At 55.9% G+C, this 19922-nt stretch overlaps 1 protein-coding gene across 1 annotated transcript in view; it reads right to left on the reverse strand.

Annotated features, from left to right (window-relative positions):
* The window catches only part of EEIG1 (estrogen-induced osteoclastogenesis regulator 1), a 327766-nt gene that overhangs the window by 51125 nt on the left and 256719 nt on the right, over positions 1–19922 (reverse strand). Inside the window, exons 8-10 of the mRNA XM_086924949.1 lie at positions 13926–14030; positions 6417–6606; positions 2454–2575 (exon numbers count right to left, since the gene is read on the reverse strand). Coding sequence (XP_086781075.1) covers positions 2454–2575; positions 6417–6606; positions 13926–14030 — 417 coding nt within the window. The remainder of the gene's footprint in view (positions 1–2453; positions 2576–6416; positions 6607–13925; positions 14031–19922) is intronic.

Raw genomic sequence — 19922 nt, forward strand, 5'->3', positions numbered from 1 at the left:
ACTGCACTTAGCCCCCTCACAAAGCACTGCACTTAGCGCTCTCACAAAGCACTGCACTTAGCCCCCTCATAAAGCACTGCACCTAGCCCCCTCAAAGCACTGCAACTAGCCCTCTCATAAGGCACTACACCTAGCACTCTCACAAAGCACTGCACCTAGCGCCCTTAAAGCACTGAACCTAGCGCCCTCATACAGCACTGCACCTAGCACTCTCACAAAGCACTGCAAATAGCGCTCTCAAAGCACTGCACCTAGAGCTCTCATAAAGCACTGCACCTAGCACTCTCATAAAGCACTGCGCCTAGCGCTCTCAAAGCACTGCGCCTAGTGCTCACAAAGCACTGCACCTAGAGCGCTATAAAGCCCTGCGCCTAGCGCTCTCACAAAGCACTGCACCTAGAGCTCTCTAAAGCACTGCACCTAGAGCTCTCATAAAGCACTGCACCTAGAGCTCTCATAAAGCACTGCACCTAGAGCTCTCATAAATCACTGCACCTAGCGCTCTCACAAAGCACTGCACTTAGCCCCCTCACAAAGCACTGCACTTAGCGCTCTCACAAAGCACTGCACTTAGCTCCCTCATAAAGCATTGCACCTAGCCCCCTCAAAGCACTGCAACTAGCCCTCTCATAAGGCACTACACCTAGCACTCTCACAAAGCACTGCACCTAGCGCCCTTAAAGCACTGAACCTAGCGCCCTCATACAGCACTGCACCTAGCACTCTCACAAAGCACTGCGCCTAGGGCTCTCAAAGCACTGCGCCTAGCGCTCACAAAGCACTGCACCTAGAGCGCTCTAAAGCACTGCACCTAGAGCTCTCACAAAGCACTGCACTTAGCTCCCTCATAAAGCATTGCACCTAGCCCCCTTAAAGCACTGCAACTAGCCCTCTCATAAGGCACTACACCTAGCACTCTCACAAAGCACTGCACCTAGAGCGCTCTAAAGCACTGCACTTAGCGCTCTCACAAAGCACTGCACTTAGCTCCCTCATAAAGCATTGCACCTAGCCCCCTCAAAGCACTGCAACTAGCCCTCTCATAAGGCACTACACCTAGCACTCTCACAAAGCACTGCACCTAGCGCTCTCAAAGCACTGCACCTAGAGCTCTCATAAAGCACTGCACCTAGCACTCTCATAAAGCACTGCGCCTAGGGCTCTCAAAGCACTGCGCCTAGCGCTCACAAAGCACTGCACCTAGAGCGCTCTAAAGCACTGCACCTAGAGCTCTCATAAATCACTACACCTAGCGCCCTCATAAAGCACTGCACCTAGCGCTCTCTAAAGCACTGCACCTAGAGCTCTCATAAATCACCGCACCTAGCGCCCTCAAAGCACTGCACCTAGAGCTCTCATAAAGCATTACACCTAGAGCTCTCACAAAACACTGCACCTAGCGCTCTCACAAAGCACTGCAACTAGCGCTCACAAAGCACTGCACCTAGAGCTCTCTAAAGCACTGCGCCTAGCGCTCTCACAAAGCACTACACCTAGAGCTCTCATAAATCACTGTACCTAGAGCTCTCTAAAGCACTGCGCCTAGCGCTCTCACAAAGCACTACACCTAGAGCTCTCATAAATCACTGCACCTAGCGCTCTCATAAAGCACTACACCCAGAGCTCTTATAGGGGAAAGCACATAAAACACGAATAAAGCACTGCATCTGGCAGCCTCACAAAGCAATGCGCTGTCTCTCACTCTGTAGTAAAGAGCTTCTCTGCTGTCTCTCTGCAGTAAAGAGCTTCTCGACGGTCTCTTTTTCTCTCTCTGCAGTAGAGAGCTTCTCTGCTGTCTCTCACTCTGCAGTAAAGAGCTTGTCTGCTGTCTCTCTCTCTGCAGTAAAGAGCTTCTCTGCTGTCTCTCACTCTGCAGTGAAGAGCGTCTCTGCTGAGCCTCTCTCTCTCTCTGCAGTAAAGAGCGTGTCTGCTGTCTCACTCTCTCTGCAGTAAAGAGCTTCTCTGCTGTCTCTCTCTCTCACTGCAGTAAAGAGCTTCTCTGCTGTCTCTCACTGTAGTAAAGAGCTTCTCTGCTGTCTCTCTGCAGTAAAGAGCGTGTCTGCTGTCTCACTCTCCTGTGGCTTGTCTCACCTCCACTTCAGAAGGGAAGGAGTACCACTGCCCTCACCCCCACCTCCAGGCCCTCACACCTGGCTGAGCCCCCCCACCTCCAGGCCCTCACACCTTGCTGACCCCCCCACCTCTAGGCCCTCACACCTTCCTGACCCCCCCACCTCCATGCCCTCACGCTTTGCTGACCCCCCCACCCGCCTCCAGGCCCTCACACCTTGCTGACCCCCCCACACTTCAAGGCCCTAACACCTTGCTGACCCCCCTCACCTCCAGGCCCTCACACCTTGCTGACCCCCCCCCCCCACACTTCAAGGCCCTAACACCTTGCTGACCCCCCTCACCTCCAGGCCCTCACACCTGGCTGACCCCCCCCCCCTCACCTTCCTTGTCACCGACATCAGTAAAATCTTGGCTCTGGACGATCTTTTCCACAATATCATCAGCGTCCATCCGAGTGTCATCGACCCAGGAGGGGCGGCTCTCCACCGAGTCGGTCTTCCTGCTACAAAGACACAAGCATGAGCAGCATCAGCACCAGCCGTAACGAGCAGCATCAGCACCAGCAGTAACGAGCAGCATCAGCACCAGCAGTAATGAATAGCCTCAGCGCCAGCAGTAAAGAGCATCATCAGCACCAGCAGTAACAAGCATCATCAGCAGTAATAAGCATCATCATCAGCGGCAGCCGTAATGAGCAGCATCAGCGCCAGCAGTAACGAGCAGCATCAGCACCAGCCGTAATGAGCAGCATCAGCACCAGCCGTAACGAGCAGCATCAGCACCAGCAGTAATGAGCAGCATCAGCACCAGCAGTAATGAGCCGCATCAGCACCAGCAGTAATGAGCACCAGCAGTAATGAGCAGCACCAGCAGTAATGAGTAGCATCAGCGCCAGCAGTAACGAGCATCATCAGCAGTAACCAGCAGCATCAGCACCAGCAGTAACGAGCAGCATCAGCGCAGGCAGTAATGAGCATCATCAGCACCAGCAGTAACGAGCAGCATCATTAGCGCCAGCAGTATCGAGCAGCATCATCAGCGCCAGCAGTAACAAGCAGCATCATCAGGCTAGCAGTAATGAGCAGCACCAGCAGTAATGAGCAGCATCAGCACAAGCAGTAACAAACAGCAGCATCAGCGCCAGCAGTAACAAGCAGCATCAGCAGTAACAAGCAGCATCATCAGCACCAGCAGTAATGAGCAGCATCAGCACAGGCAGTAATGAGCAGCATCAGCGCCAGCAGTAACGAGCAGCATCATCAGCGCCAGCAGTAACGAGCATCATCATCAGCGCCAGCAGGAATGAGCAGCACCAGCAGTAATGAGCAGCATCAGCACCAGCAGTAATGAGCAGCATCAGCATGAGAAGTAACAAGCATCATCATCAGCGCCAGCAGTAATGAGCAGCATCAGCACAAGCAGTAACGAGCACCATCAGCAGTAACAAGCAGCATCATCAGCGCCAGCAGTAATGAGCAGCACCAGCAGTTACAAGAAGCATCAAAAGCGCCAGCAGTAATGAGCAGCATCAGCACGAGCAGTAACAAGCAGCATCATCAGCACCAGCAGGAATGAGCAGCATCAGCACCAGCAGTAACGAGCAGCATCAGCACCAGCAGTAACGAGCAGCATCAGCGCCAGCATTGCTGAGCAGCACCAGCAGTAACAACCAGCACCAGCAGTAATGAGCAGCATCATCGCTAGCATTATTAGCACCAGCAGTAAAAACCAGCATCAGCACCAGCAGCCGTGTAACAAGCAGCATCAGCACCAGCAGTAATGAGCAGCATCAGCACCAGCAGTAATGAGCAGCATCAGCACCAGCAGTAATGAGCAGCATCAGCACCAGCCGTAATGAGCAACACCAGCAGCCATGTAACGAGCAGCATCAGCACCAGCAGTAACAACCAGCATCAGCGCCAGCAGCCATGTAACGAGCAGCATCAGCACCAGCAGTAATGAGCAGCATCAGCACCAGCAGTAATGAGCAGCATCAGCACGAGCAGTAACAAGCAGCATCATCAGCACCAGCAGGAATGAGCAGCATCAGCACCAGCCGTAACAAGCAGCATCAGCACCAGCAGTAACAAGCAGCATCAGCGCCAGCAGTAATGAGCAGCATCAGCGCCAGCATTGCTGAGCAGCACCAGCACCAGCAGTAACAACCAGCACCAGCAGTAATGAGCAGCATCATCGCTAGCAGTAACCAGCATTATTAGCACTAGCAGTAAAAACCAGCATCAGCGCCAGCAGCTGTGTAACAAGCAGCATCAGCACCAGCAGTAATGAGCAGCATCAGCACCAGCAGTAATGAGCAGCATCAGCACCAGCAGTAATGAGCAGCATCAGCACCAGCCGTAATGAGCAACACCAGCAGCCATGTAACGAGCAGCATCAGCACCAGCAGTAACAACCAGCATCAGCGCCAGCAGCCATGTAACGAGTAGCATCAGCACCAGCAGTAATGAGCAGCACCAGCAGTAATGGGCAGCATCAGCAGCATCAGCAGGAATGAGTAGCATCAGCACCATGAGTAATGAGCAGCATCCGCACCAGCAGTAATGAGCGGCATCCGCACCAGCAGTAATGAGCAGCGCCAGCAGTAACGAGCAGCATCAGCACCAGCAGTAACGAGCAGCATCAGCAGCAGCATTGCTGAGTAGCATCAGTGCAAGCAGTAACGAGCAGCATTAGCAGTAACGAGCAACGTCAGCACCAGCAGTAATGAGCAGCATCAGCAGGAATGAGCAACATCAGCACCAGCACTCTATCCTTCCCCAGAGCTCCTGCACTGGATCCTTCCCTTCTGCCCAGAACCCTTCCTCCTGTACTGGATCCCTCCCTCCTGCACTGGATCCTTCCCTCCTGCACTAGATACTTCCCTCCTGCACTGGATCCCTCCCTTCTGCACAGGATCCTTTCCTCCTGTACTGGATCCCTCCCTCCGGCACTCGATCCCTCCCACCTGCACTTGATCCCACCCTCCTGCACTTGTTCCCTCCCTCCTGCACTCGATCCTTCCCTCCAGCACTGGATTCCTCCCTCCCTCCTGCACTGGATCCTTCCCTCCTGCACTGGATCCTTTCCTCCTGCACTGGATTCCTTCCTCCTGCACTCGATCCTTCCCTCCTGCACTGGATCCTTCCCTCCAGCACAGGATTCCTCCCTCCCTCCTGCACTGGATCCTTCCCTCCAGCAATCGATCCCTCCCTCCTGCACTGGATCACTCCCTCCCTCCAGCACTGGATCCTACCCTTCTGCACTGGATCCCTCCCTCCCTCCCTCCTGCACTGGATCCCTCCCTCCTGCACTGGATCCCTCCCTCCCTCCTGCACTGGATCCCTCCCTCCCTCCAGCACTGGATCCTTCCCTCCTGCACTGGATCCCTCCCTCCCTCCTGCACTGGATCCTTCCCTCCTGCACTGGATTATTCCCTCCAGCACTGGATTCCTCGCTCCCTCCTGCACTGGATCCCTCCCTCGTGCACTGGATCCTTCCCTCCATCACTGGATCCCTCCCTCTAGCACTGGATCCCTCCCCCTCCTTCCTGCAAGGGATCCCTCCCTCCTGCACTGGATCCCCACCCTCCCTCCCTCCTGCACTGGATCCATCCCTCCCTCCAGCACTGGATCCATCCCTCCTGCACCGGATCCCTCCCTTCCTCCAGCACTGGATCCTTCCCTCCAGCACTGGATCCTTCCCTCCAGCACTGGATCTTTCCCTCCTGTACTGGATCCTTCCCTCCTGAATTGGATCCCTCCCTCCGGCACTGGATCCCTCCCTCCCTCACTGGATCCTTCCCTCTGGCACTGGATCCCTCCCTCTGGCACAGGATCCCTCCCTCCCTCCTGTACAGGATCCTTCCCTCCAGCACTGGAGGATCTTTCTCTCCTGCACTGGATCCTTCCCTCCTGCACTGGATCCTTCCCTCCTGCACTGGATCCCTCCCTCCAGCACTGGATCCCTCCCTCCTGCACTGGATCCTCCCTCCAGCACTGGATCCCTCCCCCTGCACTGGATCCCTCCCTAGAGCACTGGATCCCTCCCTCTTGCACTGGATCCCTCCCCCAGCACTGGATCCTGGCCACCAGCACTGGATCCTTCCCTCCGACACTGGATCCCTCCCTCCAGCACTGGATCCTGGCCACCAGCACTGGATCCTTCCCTCTTGCACTGGATCCCTCCCTCCAGCACTGGATCCCTCCCTCCAGCACTGGATCCCTCCCTCCAGCACTGGATCACTCCCTACAGCACTGGTTTGTTCGGGTAAGAATCACAGACTTTCCATGGTAAGTCCCGCAGACGGTTCTGTAGGCAGCGGTGAATCATTCATTCATCCTTACCGGAGCGCGCGGTCACTCAGGAGTGGAGGTCTCGGTGGACGAGGTGGCCTGTCCGGCTTGTGCTCCTTCTCGCCCTCGGTGGCCTCAGGGTTCAGGCCCCCCGAGGCGGAGGCGCTGCTGCTCGTCGAGGTGTTCCGCCGGTGGGTGAGGTCTGAGAGGCTGGAGGAGTGTGAGTGCTCCGTACTGTACCCTACAAGGAGGAGGGGCAGAGGAGGAGGGGTGAGCCTGACACATGGACAGAGGGCACACAGGGTGAGAGGTCAAGCATGGCATATGGACAAAGGGCACACAGGGTGAGAGGTGAGCCTGGCACATGGAAAAAGGGCACACCGTGTGAGGGGTGAGCCTGGCACATGGAAAAAGGGCACACATGGTGATGGGGTCAGGCATGCCACATGAACAGAGGGCACAGGGTGATGGGGTCAGGCATGGCACATGGACAGAGGGCACATAGGGTGAGGGGTGAGCCTGGCATATGGACAGAGGGCACACAGGGTGAAGGGTGAGCCTGGCACATGGACAGATGGCACACAGGATGAGGGGTGAGCCTGGCACATGGACAGAGGGCATACAGGGTGATGGGTCAGGCATCGTACATGGACAGAGGGCACACAGGTTGAGGGATGAGCCTGGCACATGGACAGAGGGCACAGAGGGTGATGGGTCAGGCATCGTACATCGACAGAGAGGGAGCGGAGAGTCATGGGAGGGAGCGGAGAGTCATGGGAGGGAGTGGAGAGTCATGGGATGGGAGGGAGTGGAGAGTCATGGGAGGGAGTGGAGAGTCATGGGAGGGAGCGGAGAGTCATGGGAGGGAGCGGAGAGTCATGGGAGGGAGTGGAGAGTCATGGGAGGGAGCGGAGAGTCATGGGAGGGAGCGGAGAGTCATGGGAGGGAGCGGAGAGTCATGGGAGGGAGCGGAGAGTCATGGGAGGGAGCGGAGAGTCATGGGAGGGAGTGGAGAGTCATGGGAGGGAGTGGAGAGTCATGGGAGGGAGTGGGGAGTCATGGGAGGGAGTGGAGAGTCATGGGAGGTAGTGGAGAGTCATGGGAGGGAGTGGAGAGTCATGGGATGGGAGGGAGTGTAGAGTCATGGGAGGCAGTGGAGAGTCATGGGAGGGAGTGGAGAGTCATGGGAGGGAGTGGAGAGTCATGGGATGGGAGGGAGCGGAGAGTCATGGGAGGGAGTGGAGAGTCATGGGAGGGAGTGGAGAGTCATGGGAGGGAGTGGAGAGTCATGGGAGGGAGTGGAGAGTCATGGGAGGGAGTGGAGAGTCATGGGATGGGAGGGAGCGGAGAGTCATGGGAGGGAGCGGAGAGTCATGGGAGGGAGTGGAGAGTCATGGGAGGGAGTGGGGAGTCATGGGAGGGAGTGGAGAGTCATGGGATGGGAGGGAGCGGAGAATCATGGGAGGGAGCGGAGAGTCATGGGAGGGAGTGGAGAGTCATGGGAGGGAGTGGAGAGACATGGGAGGGAGTGGAGAGTCCTGGGATGGGAGGGAGTGGAGAGTCATGGGAGGGAGTGGAGAGTCATGGGAGGGAGTGGAGAGTCATGGGAGGGAGCGGAGAGTCATGGGAGGGAGTGGAGAGTTATGGGAGGGAGCGGAGAGTCATGGGAAGGAGCGGAGAGTCATGGGATGGGAGGGAGTGGAGAGTCATGGGAGGGAGTGGAGAGTCACAGGATGGGAGGGAGTGGAGTGGAGAGTTATGGGATGGGAGGGAGCGGAGAGTCATGGGATGGGAGGTAGTGGAGAGTCATGGGATGGAAGGGAGCGGAGAGTCATGGGATGGGAGGGAGTGGGGAGTCATGGGATGGGAGGGAGTGGAGAGTAATGGGAGGGAGCGGAGAGTCATGGGATGGGAGGGAGCGGAGAGTCATGGGATGGGAGGGAGTGGGGAGTCATGGGATGGGAGGGAGTGGAGAGTCATGGGAGGGAGTGGAGAGTCATGGGAGGGAGTGGAGAGTCATGGGAGGGAGTGGAGAGTCATGGGAGGGAGTGGAGAGTCATGGGAGGGAGTGGAGAGTCATGGGATGGGAGGGAGCGGAGAGTCATGGGAGGGAGCGGAGAGTCATGGGAGGGAGTGGAGAGTCATGGGAGGGAGTGGGGAGTCATGGGAGGGAGTGGAGAGTCATGGGATGGGAGGGAGCGGAGAATCATGGGAGGGAGCGGAGAGTCATGGGAGGGAGTGGAGAGTCATGGGAGGGAGTGGAGAGACATGGGAGGGAGTGGAGAGTCCTGGGATGGGAGGGAGTGGAGAGTCATGGGAGGGAGTGGAGAGTCATGGGAGGGAGTGGAGAGTCATGGGAGGGAGCGGAGAGTCATGGGAGGGAGTGGAGAGTTATGGGAGGGAGCGGAGAGTCATGGGAAGGAGCGGAGAGTCATGGGATGGGAGGGAGTGGAGAGTCATGGGAGGGAGTGGAGAGTCACAGGATGGGAGGGAGTGGAGTGGAGAGTTATGGGATGGGAGGGAGCGGAGAGTCATGGGATGGGAGGTAGTGGAGAGTCATGGGATGGAAGGGAGCGGAGAGTCATGGGATGGGAGGGAGTGGGGAGTCATGGGATGGGAGGGAGTGGAGAGTAATGGGAGGGAGCGGAGAGTCATGGGATGGGAGGGAGCGGAGAGTCATGGGATGGGAGGGAGTGGGGAGTCATGGGATGGGAGGGAGTGGAGAGTCATGGGAGAGAGCGGAGAGTCATGGGATGGGAGCGAGCGGAGAGTCATTGGATGGGAGGGAGGGAGCGGAGAGTCATGGGATGGGAGGGAGTGGAGAATCATGGGATGGGAGTGGAGTGGAGAGTCTTGGGATGGGAGGGAGGGAGTGGGGAGTCATGGGATGGGAGGTAGTGGAGAGTCATGGGATGGGAGAGAGCGGAGATTCATGGGATGGGAGGGAGCGGAGAATCATGGGATGGGAGGGAGTGGAGAGTCATGGGATGGGAGGGAGTGGAGAGTCATGGGATGGGAGGGAGTGGAGAGTCACGGGATGGGAGGGAGGGAGTGGAGAGTCATGGGATGGGAGGGAAGGGAGACTCATGGGATGGGAGGGAGTGGAGAGTCATGGGATGGGAGGGAGTGGAGAGTCATGGCATGAAGGGAGTGGAGACTCATGGGATGGGAGGGAGCGGAGAGTGATGGGATGGGAGGGAGTGGAGAGTCATGGGATGGGAGGGAGTGGAGAGTCATGGCATGAAGGGAGTGGAGAGTCATGGGATGGGAGGGAGTGGAGAGTCATGGGATGGGAGGGAGTGGAGAGTCATGGGATGGGAGGGAGCGGAGCGGAGAGTCATGGGAGGGAGTGGAGAGTCATGGGAGGGAGTGGAGCGTCATGGGAGGGAGTGGAGAGTCACGGGATGGGAGGGAGCGGAGAGTCATGGGATGAAGGGAGTGGAGAGTCATTGGATGGGAGGGAGCGGAGAGTCATGGGATGGGAGGGAGCGGAGAGTCATGGGATGGGGGAGCGGAGAGTCATGGGAGGGAGTGGAGAGTCATCGGAGGGAGGGAGGGAGGGAGTGGAGAGTCATGGGATGGGAGGGAGCGGAGCGGAGAGTCATGGGAGGGAGTGGAGAGTCATGGGATGGGAGGGAGGGAGTGGAGAGTCATGGGAGGGAGTGGAGAGTCATGGATGGGAGGGAGGGAGTGGAGAGTCATGGGAGGGAGTGGAGAGTCATGGGAGGGAGCGGAGAGTCATGGGATGGGAAGGAGGGAGTGGAGAGTCATGGGAGGGAGTGGAGAGTCATGGGATGGGAGGGAGCGGAGCGGAGCGGAGAGTCATGGGATGGGAGGGAGCGGAGAGTCAGGGGATGGAAGGGAGCGGAGAGTCATGAGATGGGAGGGAGCGAAGATTCATGGGATGGGAGGGAGCGGAGAGTCATGGGATGTGAGGGAGCGGAGAGTCATGAGATGGGAGGGAGCGAAGATTCAAGGGGTGGGAGGGAGTGGAGAGTCACGGGATGGGAGGAAGGGAGTGGAGAGTCATGGGATGGGAGGGAGCGGAGAGTCATGGGAGGGAGTGGAGAGTCATGGGAGGGAGTGGAGCATCATGGGAGGGAGTGGAGAGTCACGGGATGGGAGGGAAGGGAGAGTCATGGGATGGGAGGGAGTGGAGCGGAGAGTCATGGGGGGAGTGGAGAGTCATGGGATGGGAGGGAGGGGAGAGTCATGGGGGAGCAGAGAATCATGGGATGGGAGGGAGCGGAGAGTCATGGGGGGGAGCGGAGAGTCATGGGATGGGAGCGAGCGGAGAGTCATGGGAGGGAGCGAGCGGAGAGTCATGGGATGGGAGGTAGCAGAGAGTCATGGGATAGGAGGGAGCAGAGAGTCATGGGATGGGAGTGGAGCGGAGAGTCATGGGATGGAAGGGAGTGGAGGGGAGAGTCATGGGGGGAGTGGAGAGTCATGGGATGGGAGGGAGCGGAGAGTCATGGGAGGGAGCGGAGAGTCATGGGATGGGAGGGAGCGGAGAGTCATGGGAGGGAGCGAGTGGAGAGTCATGGGATGGGAGGTAGCAGAGAGTCATGGGATAGGAGGGAGCGGAGAGTCATGGGATGGGAGTGGAGCGGAGGGTCATGGGATGGAAGGGAGTGGAGTGGAGAGTCATGGGATGGGAGGGAGCGGAGAGTCATGGGATGGAAGGGAGTGGAGCGTAGAGTCATGGGGGGAGCGGAGAGTCATGGGATGGAAGGGAGCGGAGAGTCATGGGAGGGAGCGGAGAGTCATGGGATGGGAGGGAGCGGAGAGTCATGGGAGGGAGCGAGCGGAGAGTCATGGGATGGGAGGTAGCAGAGAGTCATGGGATAGGAGGGAGCGGAGAGTCATGGGATAGGAGGGAGCGGAGAGTCATGGGATGGGAGGGAGCGGAGAGTCATGGGATGGGAGGGAATGGAGAGCCATGGGATGGGAGGGAGCAGAGAGTCATTGGATGGGAGGGAGCGGAGAGTCATGGGAGGGAGCGGAGAGTCATGGGATGGGAGGGAGTGGAGAGTCATGGGATGGGAGGGAGTGGAGAGTCATGGGATGGGAGGGCAGTGGAGAGTCATGGGATGGGAGGGAGTGGAGAGTCATGGGATGGGAGGGAGCGGAGAGTCATGGCATGTGAGGGAGTGGAGAGTCATGGGATGGGAGGGAGCGGAGAGTCATGGGATGGGAGGGAGTGGAGAGTCATGGGATGGGATGGGAGGGAGTGGAGAGTCATGGGATGGGAGGGAGTGGAGAGTCATGGGATGGGAGGGAGTGGAGAGTCATAGCATGGGAGGGAGTGGAGACTCATGGGATGGGAGGGAGTGGAGAGTCATGGCATGGGAGGGAGTGGAGACTCATGGGATGGGAGGGAAGGGAGACTCATGGGATGGGAGGGAGTGGAGAGTCATGGGAGGGAGCAGAGAGTCATGGGAGGGAGTGGAGAGTCATGGGATGGGAGGGAGCGGAGAGTCATGGGATGGGAGGGAGTGGAGAGTCATGGGATGGGAGGGAGTGGAGAGTCATGGGAGGGAGTGGAGAATCATGGGATGAGAGGGAGCGGAGAGTCATGGGATGGGAGGGAGTGGAGAGTCATGGGATGGGAGGGAGTGGAAAGTCATGGGAGGGAGTGGAGAGTCATGGGAGGGAGTGGAGAATCATGGGATGGGAGGGAGCGGAGAGTCATGGGATGGGAGGGAGTGGAGAGTCATGGGATGGGAGGGAGTGGAGAGTCACGGGATGGGAGGGAGGGAGTGGAGAGTCATGGGATGGGAGGGAGCGGAGAGTCATGGGATGGGAGGGAGTGGAGAGTCATGAGATGGGAGGGAGCGGAGAGTCATGGGATGGGAGGGAGCGGAGAGTCATGGGATGGGAGGGAGTGGAGAGTCATGAGATGGGAGGGAGTGGAGAGTCATGGGATGGGAGGGAGTGGAGAGTCATGGGATGGGAGGGAGTGGAGAGTCACAGCATGGGAGGGAGTGGAGACTCATGGGATGGGATGGGAGGGAGTGGAGAGTCATGGGATGGGAGGGAGTGGAGAGTCATGGGATGGGAGGGAGTGGAGAGTCATAGCATGGGAGGGAGTGGAGACTCATGGGATGGGAGGGAGTGGAGAGTCATGGTATGGGAGGGAGTGGAGACTCATGGGATGGGAGGGAAGGGAGACTCATGGGATGGGAGGGAGTGGAGAGTCATGGGAGGGAGCGGAGAGTCATGGGAGGGAGTGGAGAGTCATGGGATGGGGGAGAGCGGAGAGTCATGGGATGGGAGGGAGTGGAGAGTCATGGGATGGGAGGGAGTGGAGAGTCATGGGAGGGAGCGAAGAGTCATGGGAGGGAGTGGAGAATCATGGGATGAGAGGGAGCGGAGAGTCATGGGATGGGAGGGAGTGGAGAGTCATGGGATGGGAGGGAGTGGAAAGTCATGGGAGGGAGTGGAGAGTCATGGGAGGGAGAGGAGAATCATGGGATGGGAGGGAGCGGAGAGTCATGGGATGGGAGGGAGTGGAGAGTCATGGGATGGGAGGGAGTGGAGAGTCATGGGATGGGAGGGAGCGGAGAGTCATGGGATGGGAGGGAGCGGAGAGTCATGGGAGGGGAGGGAATGGAGAGTCATGGGTTGGGAGTGGAGTGGAGAGTCATGGGAGGGAGCGGAGAGTCATGGGAGGGAGCGGAGAGTCCTGGGAGGGAGTGGAGAGTCATGGGATGGGAGGGAGTGGAGAGTCATGGGATGGGAGGTAGTGGAGAGTCATGGGATGGGAGGGAGTGGAGAGTCATGGGATGGGAGGGAGCGGAGAGTCATGGGATGGAAGGGAGTGGAGCGGAGAGTCATGGGATGGGAGGGAGCGGAGAGTCATGGGATGGGAGGGAGCGGAGAGTCATGGGATGGAAGGGAGTGGAGCGGAGAGTCATGGGATGGGAGGGAGCGGAGAGTCATGGGATGGGAGTGGAGAGTCATGGGAGGGAGCGGAGAGTCATGGGAGGGAGCGGAGAGTCCTGGGAGGGAGTGGAGAGTCATGGGATGGGAGGGAGTGGAGAGTCATGGGATGGGAGGTAGTGGAGAGTCATGGGATGGGAGGGAGTGGAGAGTCATGGGATGGGAGGGAGCGGAGAGTCATGGGATGGAAGGGAGTGGAGCGGAGAGTCATGGGATGGGAGGGAGTGGAGAGTCATGGGATGGGATGGGAGGGAGTGGAGAATCATGGGATGGGAGGGAGTGGAGAGTCATGGGATGGGAGGTAGTGGAGAGTCATGGGATGGGAGGGAGTGGAAAGTCATGGGATGGGGGGGAGTGGAGAGTCATGGGATGGGAGGGAGCGGAGAGTCATGGGATGGAAGGGAGTGGAGCGGAGAGTCATGGGATGGAGCGGAGAGTCAAAGAGGGAGAGGGTTGGGATGGGAGCAGAGTATTACAGGATGGGGTGAGTTGCTGAGACAAATGATGGTCAGGAGCAGCGTCGTGGCATCGGAGGGTTAAGGATAGTAGGAGGCCCAAGAGTGAAAGGACAGGCCAGAAGCAGGGGAGGGAGCCAAGAAACACATCCTTACTCACCGGATACTCTGGAGTGCTGACTGGCATAGCTGGAGTTGCGAGAATGCCCCGAATGAAACACTTCTTCTGGGCTCGACAGGTGGTGATCTGGCTCTTCGGGGACGCCTGTTAGAAAACACAAGACAGGGATGGCTGCAAGGAGGATATTCATAGGAAGGGGGGCATCTGCACCAAGCCCCAGTCTGGGCCACGCTTGTGCGACGAAACCTTGGTGGAAAAAGAGGGGAGACAGTGGGATGGATACCTGGGGCTTCAGAGGAACTAGCAGACTTGACCATAAGAAGGCTCTCCTACAGCACAACCCTGGCTCACGAGGGCTTGTCCTCCCACGCGGCTCTAGCTCAGGAGAGGACGACCCTAGAAACATCATAGGCTCATGAAGGCACCTTTCCACATATCTCTGACTCACGAGGCACTGTCCTAGCACATACATCACTGACGTATGAGGGGGTGGCTCTCCACACACCTCTGGCTCATGAGAGGCCTCTCTATCACACAATGCTGGCTCATGAGGCTACCCCCATCCACACACCACCAGTTCATAAGAGACTGTCCTACGCATAGCCCTTGCACATGAGGCTACCTTACCACATACTACAGGCCCATGAGGGGCGGTCCTATCACACACTACTGGATAAATAGAAGACATCCCTAACATCATTCCGGCACACAAAGGGCTCCCTTTACACACACCTCTGCCTTCCACCCACCTCTGACGCACGAGAGACTGGCCTCTTAAACACCATGAGAAGATGCCCTATCACACAGGACTTGCTCATGAGGGGCTGTCCTACCACACACACCTCTGGCTCATGTCCTACCACACACACCTCTGGCTCATGCCCTACCACACACACCTCTGGCTCATGTCCTACCACTTACATCTCTGGCTCATATCATACCACACACACCTCTGGCTCATGTACTACCACTTAAACCTCTGGCTCATGTCCTACCACATACACCTCTGGCTCATGTCCTACCACAGACACCTCTGGCTCATGTCCTACCACACACACCTCTGGCTCATGTCCTACTACACACACCTCTGGCTCATGTCCTACCACACACAGCTCCGGCTCATGTCCTACAACACACACACCTCTGGTTCATGTCCTACCACAAACACCTCTGGCTCATGTCCTACCACACACACCTCTGGCTCATGTCCTACCACACAAACCTCTGGCTCATGTCCTACCATACACACCTCTGGCTCATGTCCTACCACTCACACCTCTGGCTCATGTCCTACCACACACACCTCTGGCTCATGTCCTACCACACACACCTTTGGCTCATGTCCTACCACACACACCTCTGGCTCATGTCCTACCACGCACACCTCTGGCTCACGTCCTACCACACACACCTCTGGCTCATGTCCTACCACATACACCTGAGAGGGTTAAGCTACTACAAAAAATTGGCTCATGATAGGATCGCCTTATCACATGCTGCTGCCCTCTCCTCCCACTGTGACTGTCAATTCTATGGCGTGGGCTACAGCTCCCTTCTATGTGCAAAAAGCAGGAGATGGGAGGACACTTGGGAGAGTGTTTCTAGAAGGGGTGATGGCCCTTTGAGATCTTGGTATGGGTAGGGTAAGAAGAGTGCAAAGTGCACGTGACGAGCAGGATGAAACTGCCTCATGGTGGACTAATTAAATGTCCCAAAACGCAGATTAAAACTCAGTGCGGAGGGAATTCCTTCAAACCAATTAGCACAAAATGATCACACTGCTGGCTCATGAGAGAGCTGTGCTGCGACACACCTCTGGTTTGTGCACAACCTGCCCATCACACACCGCTGGCTCATGAGAGAGCTGTGCTGCGACACACCTCTGGTTTGTGCACAACCTGCCCATCACACACCGCTGGCTCATGAAAGAGCTGTGCTGCGACACACCTCTGGTTTGTGCACAACCTGCCCTTCACACACCGCGGTTTCATGAGGGGTTGCGCTGCGACACACCTCTGGTTTGTGCACAGCCTGCCCTTCACAAACCTCAGGCTCATGAGGGGATGTGCTACAAAATACCTCTGGTTTGAGCACAGCCTGCCCTTCACACTCCACTGGATGATGAAGGCCAGCTATTCGACGACATTCCGCTGGCTCATGAGGGGCTGTCCTGCCGCACTGCTGACTTATAAGGCGCTCCCTTGTCACACAGTGTTAGCTCATAAGTGGCTTCCTAACACATTCTACTGGCTTTCAGAGTGCTGTCCAACCAAATACAAGATCATAAGAAAGTTCTCTTACCACACACCGTGGGCTCAGGACTGATTTACTTCCACGCACTGTGGGCTCAGGACTGATTTACTGCCACGCACTGTGGGCTCATGACTGATTTACTTCCACGCACCGTGGGCTCATGACTGATTTACTTCCACGCACCGTGGGCTCATGACTGATTTACTTCCACGCACCGTGGGCTCAGGACTGATTTACTTCCACATACCGTGGGCTCAGGACTGATTTACTTCCACATACCGTGGGCTCAGGACTGATTTACTTCCACGCACCGTGAGCTCATGACTGATTTACTTCCACGCACCGTGGACTCATGACTGATTTACTTCCACGCACCGTGGGCTCAGGACTGATTTACTTCCACACACTATACATCTGGGACCCTCGCACAAAGAAATATAGAAGGAATAAGAACTTAATGAAGAAGTAACATAGAAATTGTCCTGACTGATTTACTTCCACATGCCGTGGGCTCATGACTGATTTACTTCCACGCACCGTGGGCTCAAGACTGATTTACTTCCACATACCGTGGGCTCATGACTGATTTACTTCCACATACCGTGGGCTCATGACTGATTTACTTGCACACACCACATACCGTGGGCTCATGACTGATTTACTTCCACACACCATGGGCTCAAGACTGATTTACTTCCGCGCACCGTGGGCTCATGACTGATTTACTTTCACATACCACGCACTGTGGGCTCATGACTGCTTTAGTTCCACGCACGTGGGCTCATGACTGATTTACTTCCACACACCATGGGCTCAAGACTGATTTACTTCCATGCAACGTGGGCTCATGACTAATTTACTTCCACATACCACGCACCGTGGGCTCAGGACTGATTTAGTTTCACGCACGTGGGCTCATGACTGATTTACTTCCACACAACGCACACTGTGGGGTCATGACTGATTTACTTCCACACACTGTGGGCTCAAGACTGATATATTTCCACACACCGTGGGCTCATGACTGATTTAGTTCCACGCACGTGGGCTCATGACTGATTTACTTCCACACACCGCACACTGTGGTGTCATGACTAATTTACTTCCACACATCGTGGGCTCATGACTGATTTACTGCCATGTTCCATGGGCTCATGAATTATTTATTTCCACGCACCATGGGCTCATGACTGATTTACTGCCAGGCACTGTGGGCTCATGACTGATTTACTTACACGCACCGTGGGCTCATGACTGATTTACTGCCACGCACTGTGGGCTCATGATTGATTTACTTCCACACACTGTGGGCTTAAGACTGATTTAATCCCATGCACCGGGGGCTCATGACTGATTTAGTTCCACACACCGTGGGCTCATGATTGATTTACTTTCACACACCGTGGGCTCATGACTGATTTACTTCCACACACCACACACCGTGGGCTCATGACTGATTTACTTCCACGCACCGTAGACTCAGGACTGATTTACTTCCACATATCCTGGGCTCAGGACTGATTTACTTCCACGCACCGTCGGCTCATGATTGATTTACTTTCACACACCATGGGCTCATGATTGATTTACTTTCACACACCGTGGGCTCATGACTGATTTACTTCCACACACCACACACCGTGGGCTCATGACTAATTTACATCCACACACCGTGGGCTCATGACTGATTTACTTCCACGCACCGTAGACTCAGGACTGATTTACTTCCACATATCCTGGGCTCATGACAGATTTACTTCCACGCACCGTCGGGTCAGGACGGATTTACTGCCACACACCGTGGGCTCAGGACTGATTTACTTCCACGCACTGTGGGCTCATGACTGATTTACTTCCACACACCGTGGGCTCATGACTGATTTACTTCCACACACTGTGGGCTCAAGACGGATTTACTTCCATGCAACGTGGGCTCATGCCTGATTTACTTCCACATACCACGCACCGTGGGCTCATGACTGATTTAGTTCCGCGCACGTGGGCTCATGACTGATTTACTTCCACACACCGCACACTGTGGGGTCATCACTAATTTACTTCCACACATCGTAGGCTCATGACTGATTTACTGCCATGTTCCATGGGCTCATGACTGATTTACTGCCAGGCACACTGGGCTCATGACTGATTTACTTACACGCACCGTGGGCTCATTACTGATTTAGTTCCACGCATGTGGGCTCATGACTGATTTACTTCCACACACCACACACCGTGGGCTCATGACTGATTTACATCCACACACCGTGGGCTCATGACTGATTTACTTCCACGGACCATCGGCTCAGGACGGATTTACTGCCACACACCGTGAGCTCAGGACTGATTTACTTCCACGCACTGTGGGCTCAGGATGGATTTACTGCCACGCACCGTGGGCTCAGGACTGATTTAGTACCACGCACCGCCGGCTCAGGACGGATTTACTGCCACACACTGTGGGGTCAGGACTGATTTACTTCCACACAATGTGGGCTCATGACTGATTTACTTCTACACACCGTGGGCTCATGACTGATTTACTGCCACACACCCTGGGCTCATGACAGATTTACTTCCACGCACCGTGGGATCAGGACTGATTTACTGCCACGCATCGTGGGCTCTTGACTGATTCACTGCCACGCACCGTGGGCGCATGACTGATTTACTTCCACATACTGTGGGCTCAAGACTCACTTACTTCCATGCACCGTGGGCTCAAGATTGATTTACTTCCGCATACCGTGGGCTCAAGACTGATTTACTTCCACACACCACACAGCGTGAGTTCAAGACTGATTTACTTCCACGCACCGTGGGCTCATGACTGATTTACTTCCACACACCACACACTGTGGGCTCAAGACTGATTTACTTCTACACACCGTGGGCTCATGACTGATTTACTTCCACACACCGTGGGCTCAAGACTGATTTACTTCTACACACCATTGGCTCAAGACTGATTTACTTCCACACATCGTGGGCTCATGACTGATTTACTGTCATGTTCCATGGGCTCATGACTGATTTACTTCCAAGCACCGTGGGCTCATGACTGATTTACTGCCACGCACTGTGGGCTCATGACTGATTTACTTCCACACACCGTGGGCTCATGATTGATTTACGTCCACACACTGTGGGCTCAAGATTGATTTACTTCCATGTACCGTGGGCTCATGACTGATTTACTTCCACATACCATGCACCATGGGCATATGACTGATTTAGTTCCACGCACCGTGGGCTCATGATTGATTTACTTCCACACACTGTGGGCTCAAGACTGATTTACTTCCACACACCGTGGGCTCATGACTGATTTACTTCCACACACCGTGGGCTCAAGACTGATTTACTTCCACGCACCGTGGGCTCAAGACTGATTTACTTCCACGCACCATGGGCTCATGACTGATTTACTTCCACACACTGTTGGCTCATGACTGATTTACTTCCACACACTGCACACTGTGGGGACATGACTAATTTACTTCCACACATCGTGGGCTCATGACTGATTTACTGCGATGTTCCATGGGCTCATGACTGATGTACTTCCACTGAGGAACCGGAATTGATTTCCGGTTATGTGAAGCATATAATCGATGTTTAAGAATTAGCACGATGTATCTAGATTACTTACCGCAAGTACGCAAACACTAGCATACACCCGAATTGCAGTAACTTAGGGTTCTAACATACACGGCTTTGCACGTTTTACACTTGCTTGACTTGACCGACGCTATTTTGTGGCCTCGCTCGAAGCCCTACATT

This window comes from Lissotriton vulgaris, chromosome 5 (assembly GCF_964263255.1).
Source record: "Lissotriton vulgaris chromosome 5, aLisVul1.2, whole genome shotgun sequence".
NCBI classification, from domain to species: domain Eukaryota; kingdom Metazoa; phylum Chordata; class Amphibia; order Caudata; family Salamandridae; genus Lissotriton; species Lissotriton vulgaris.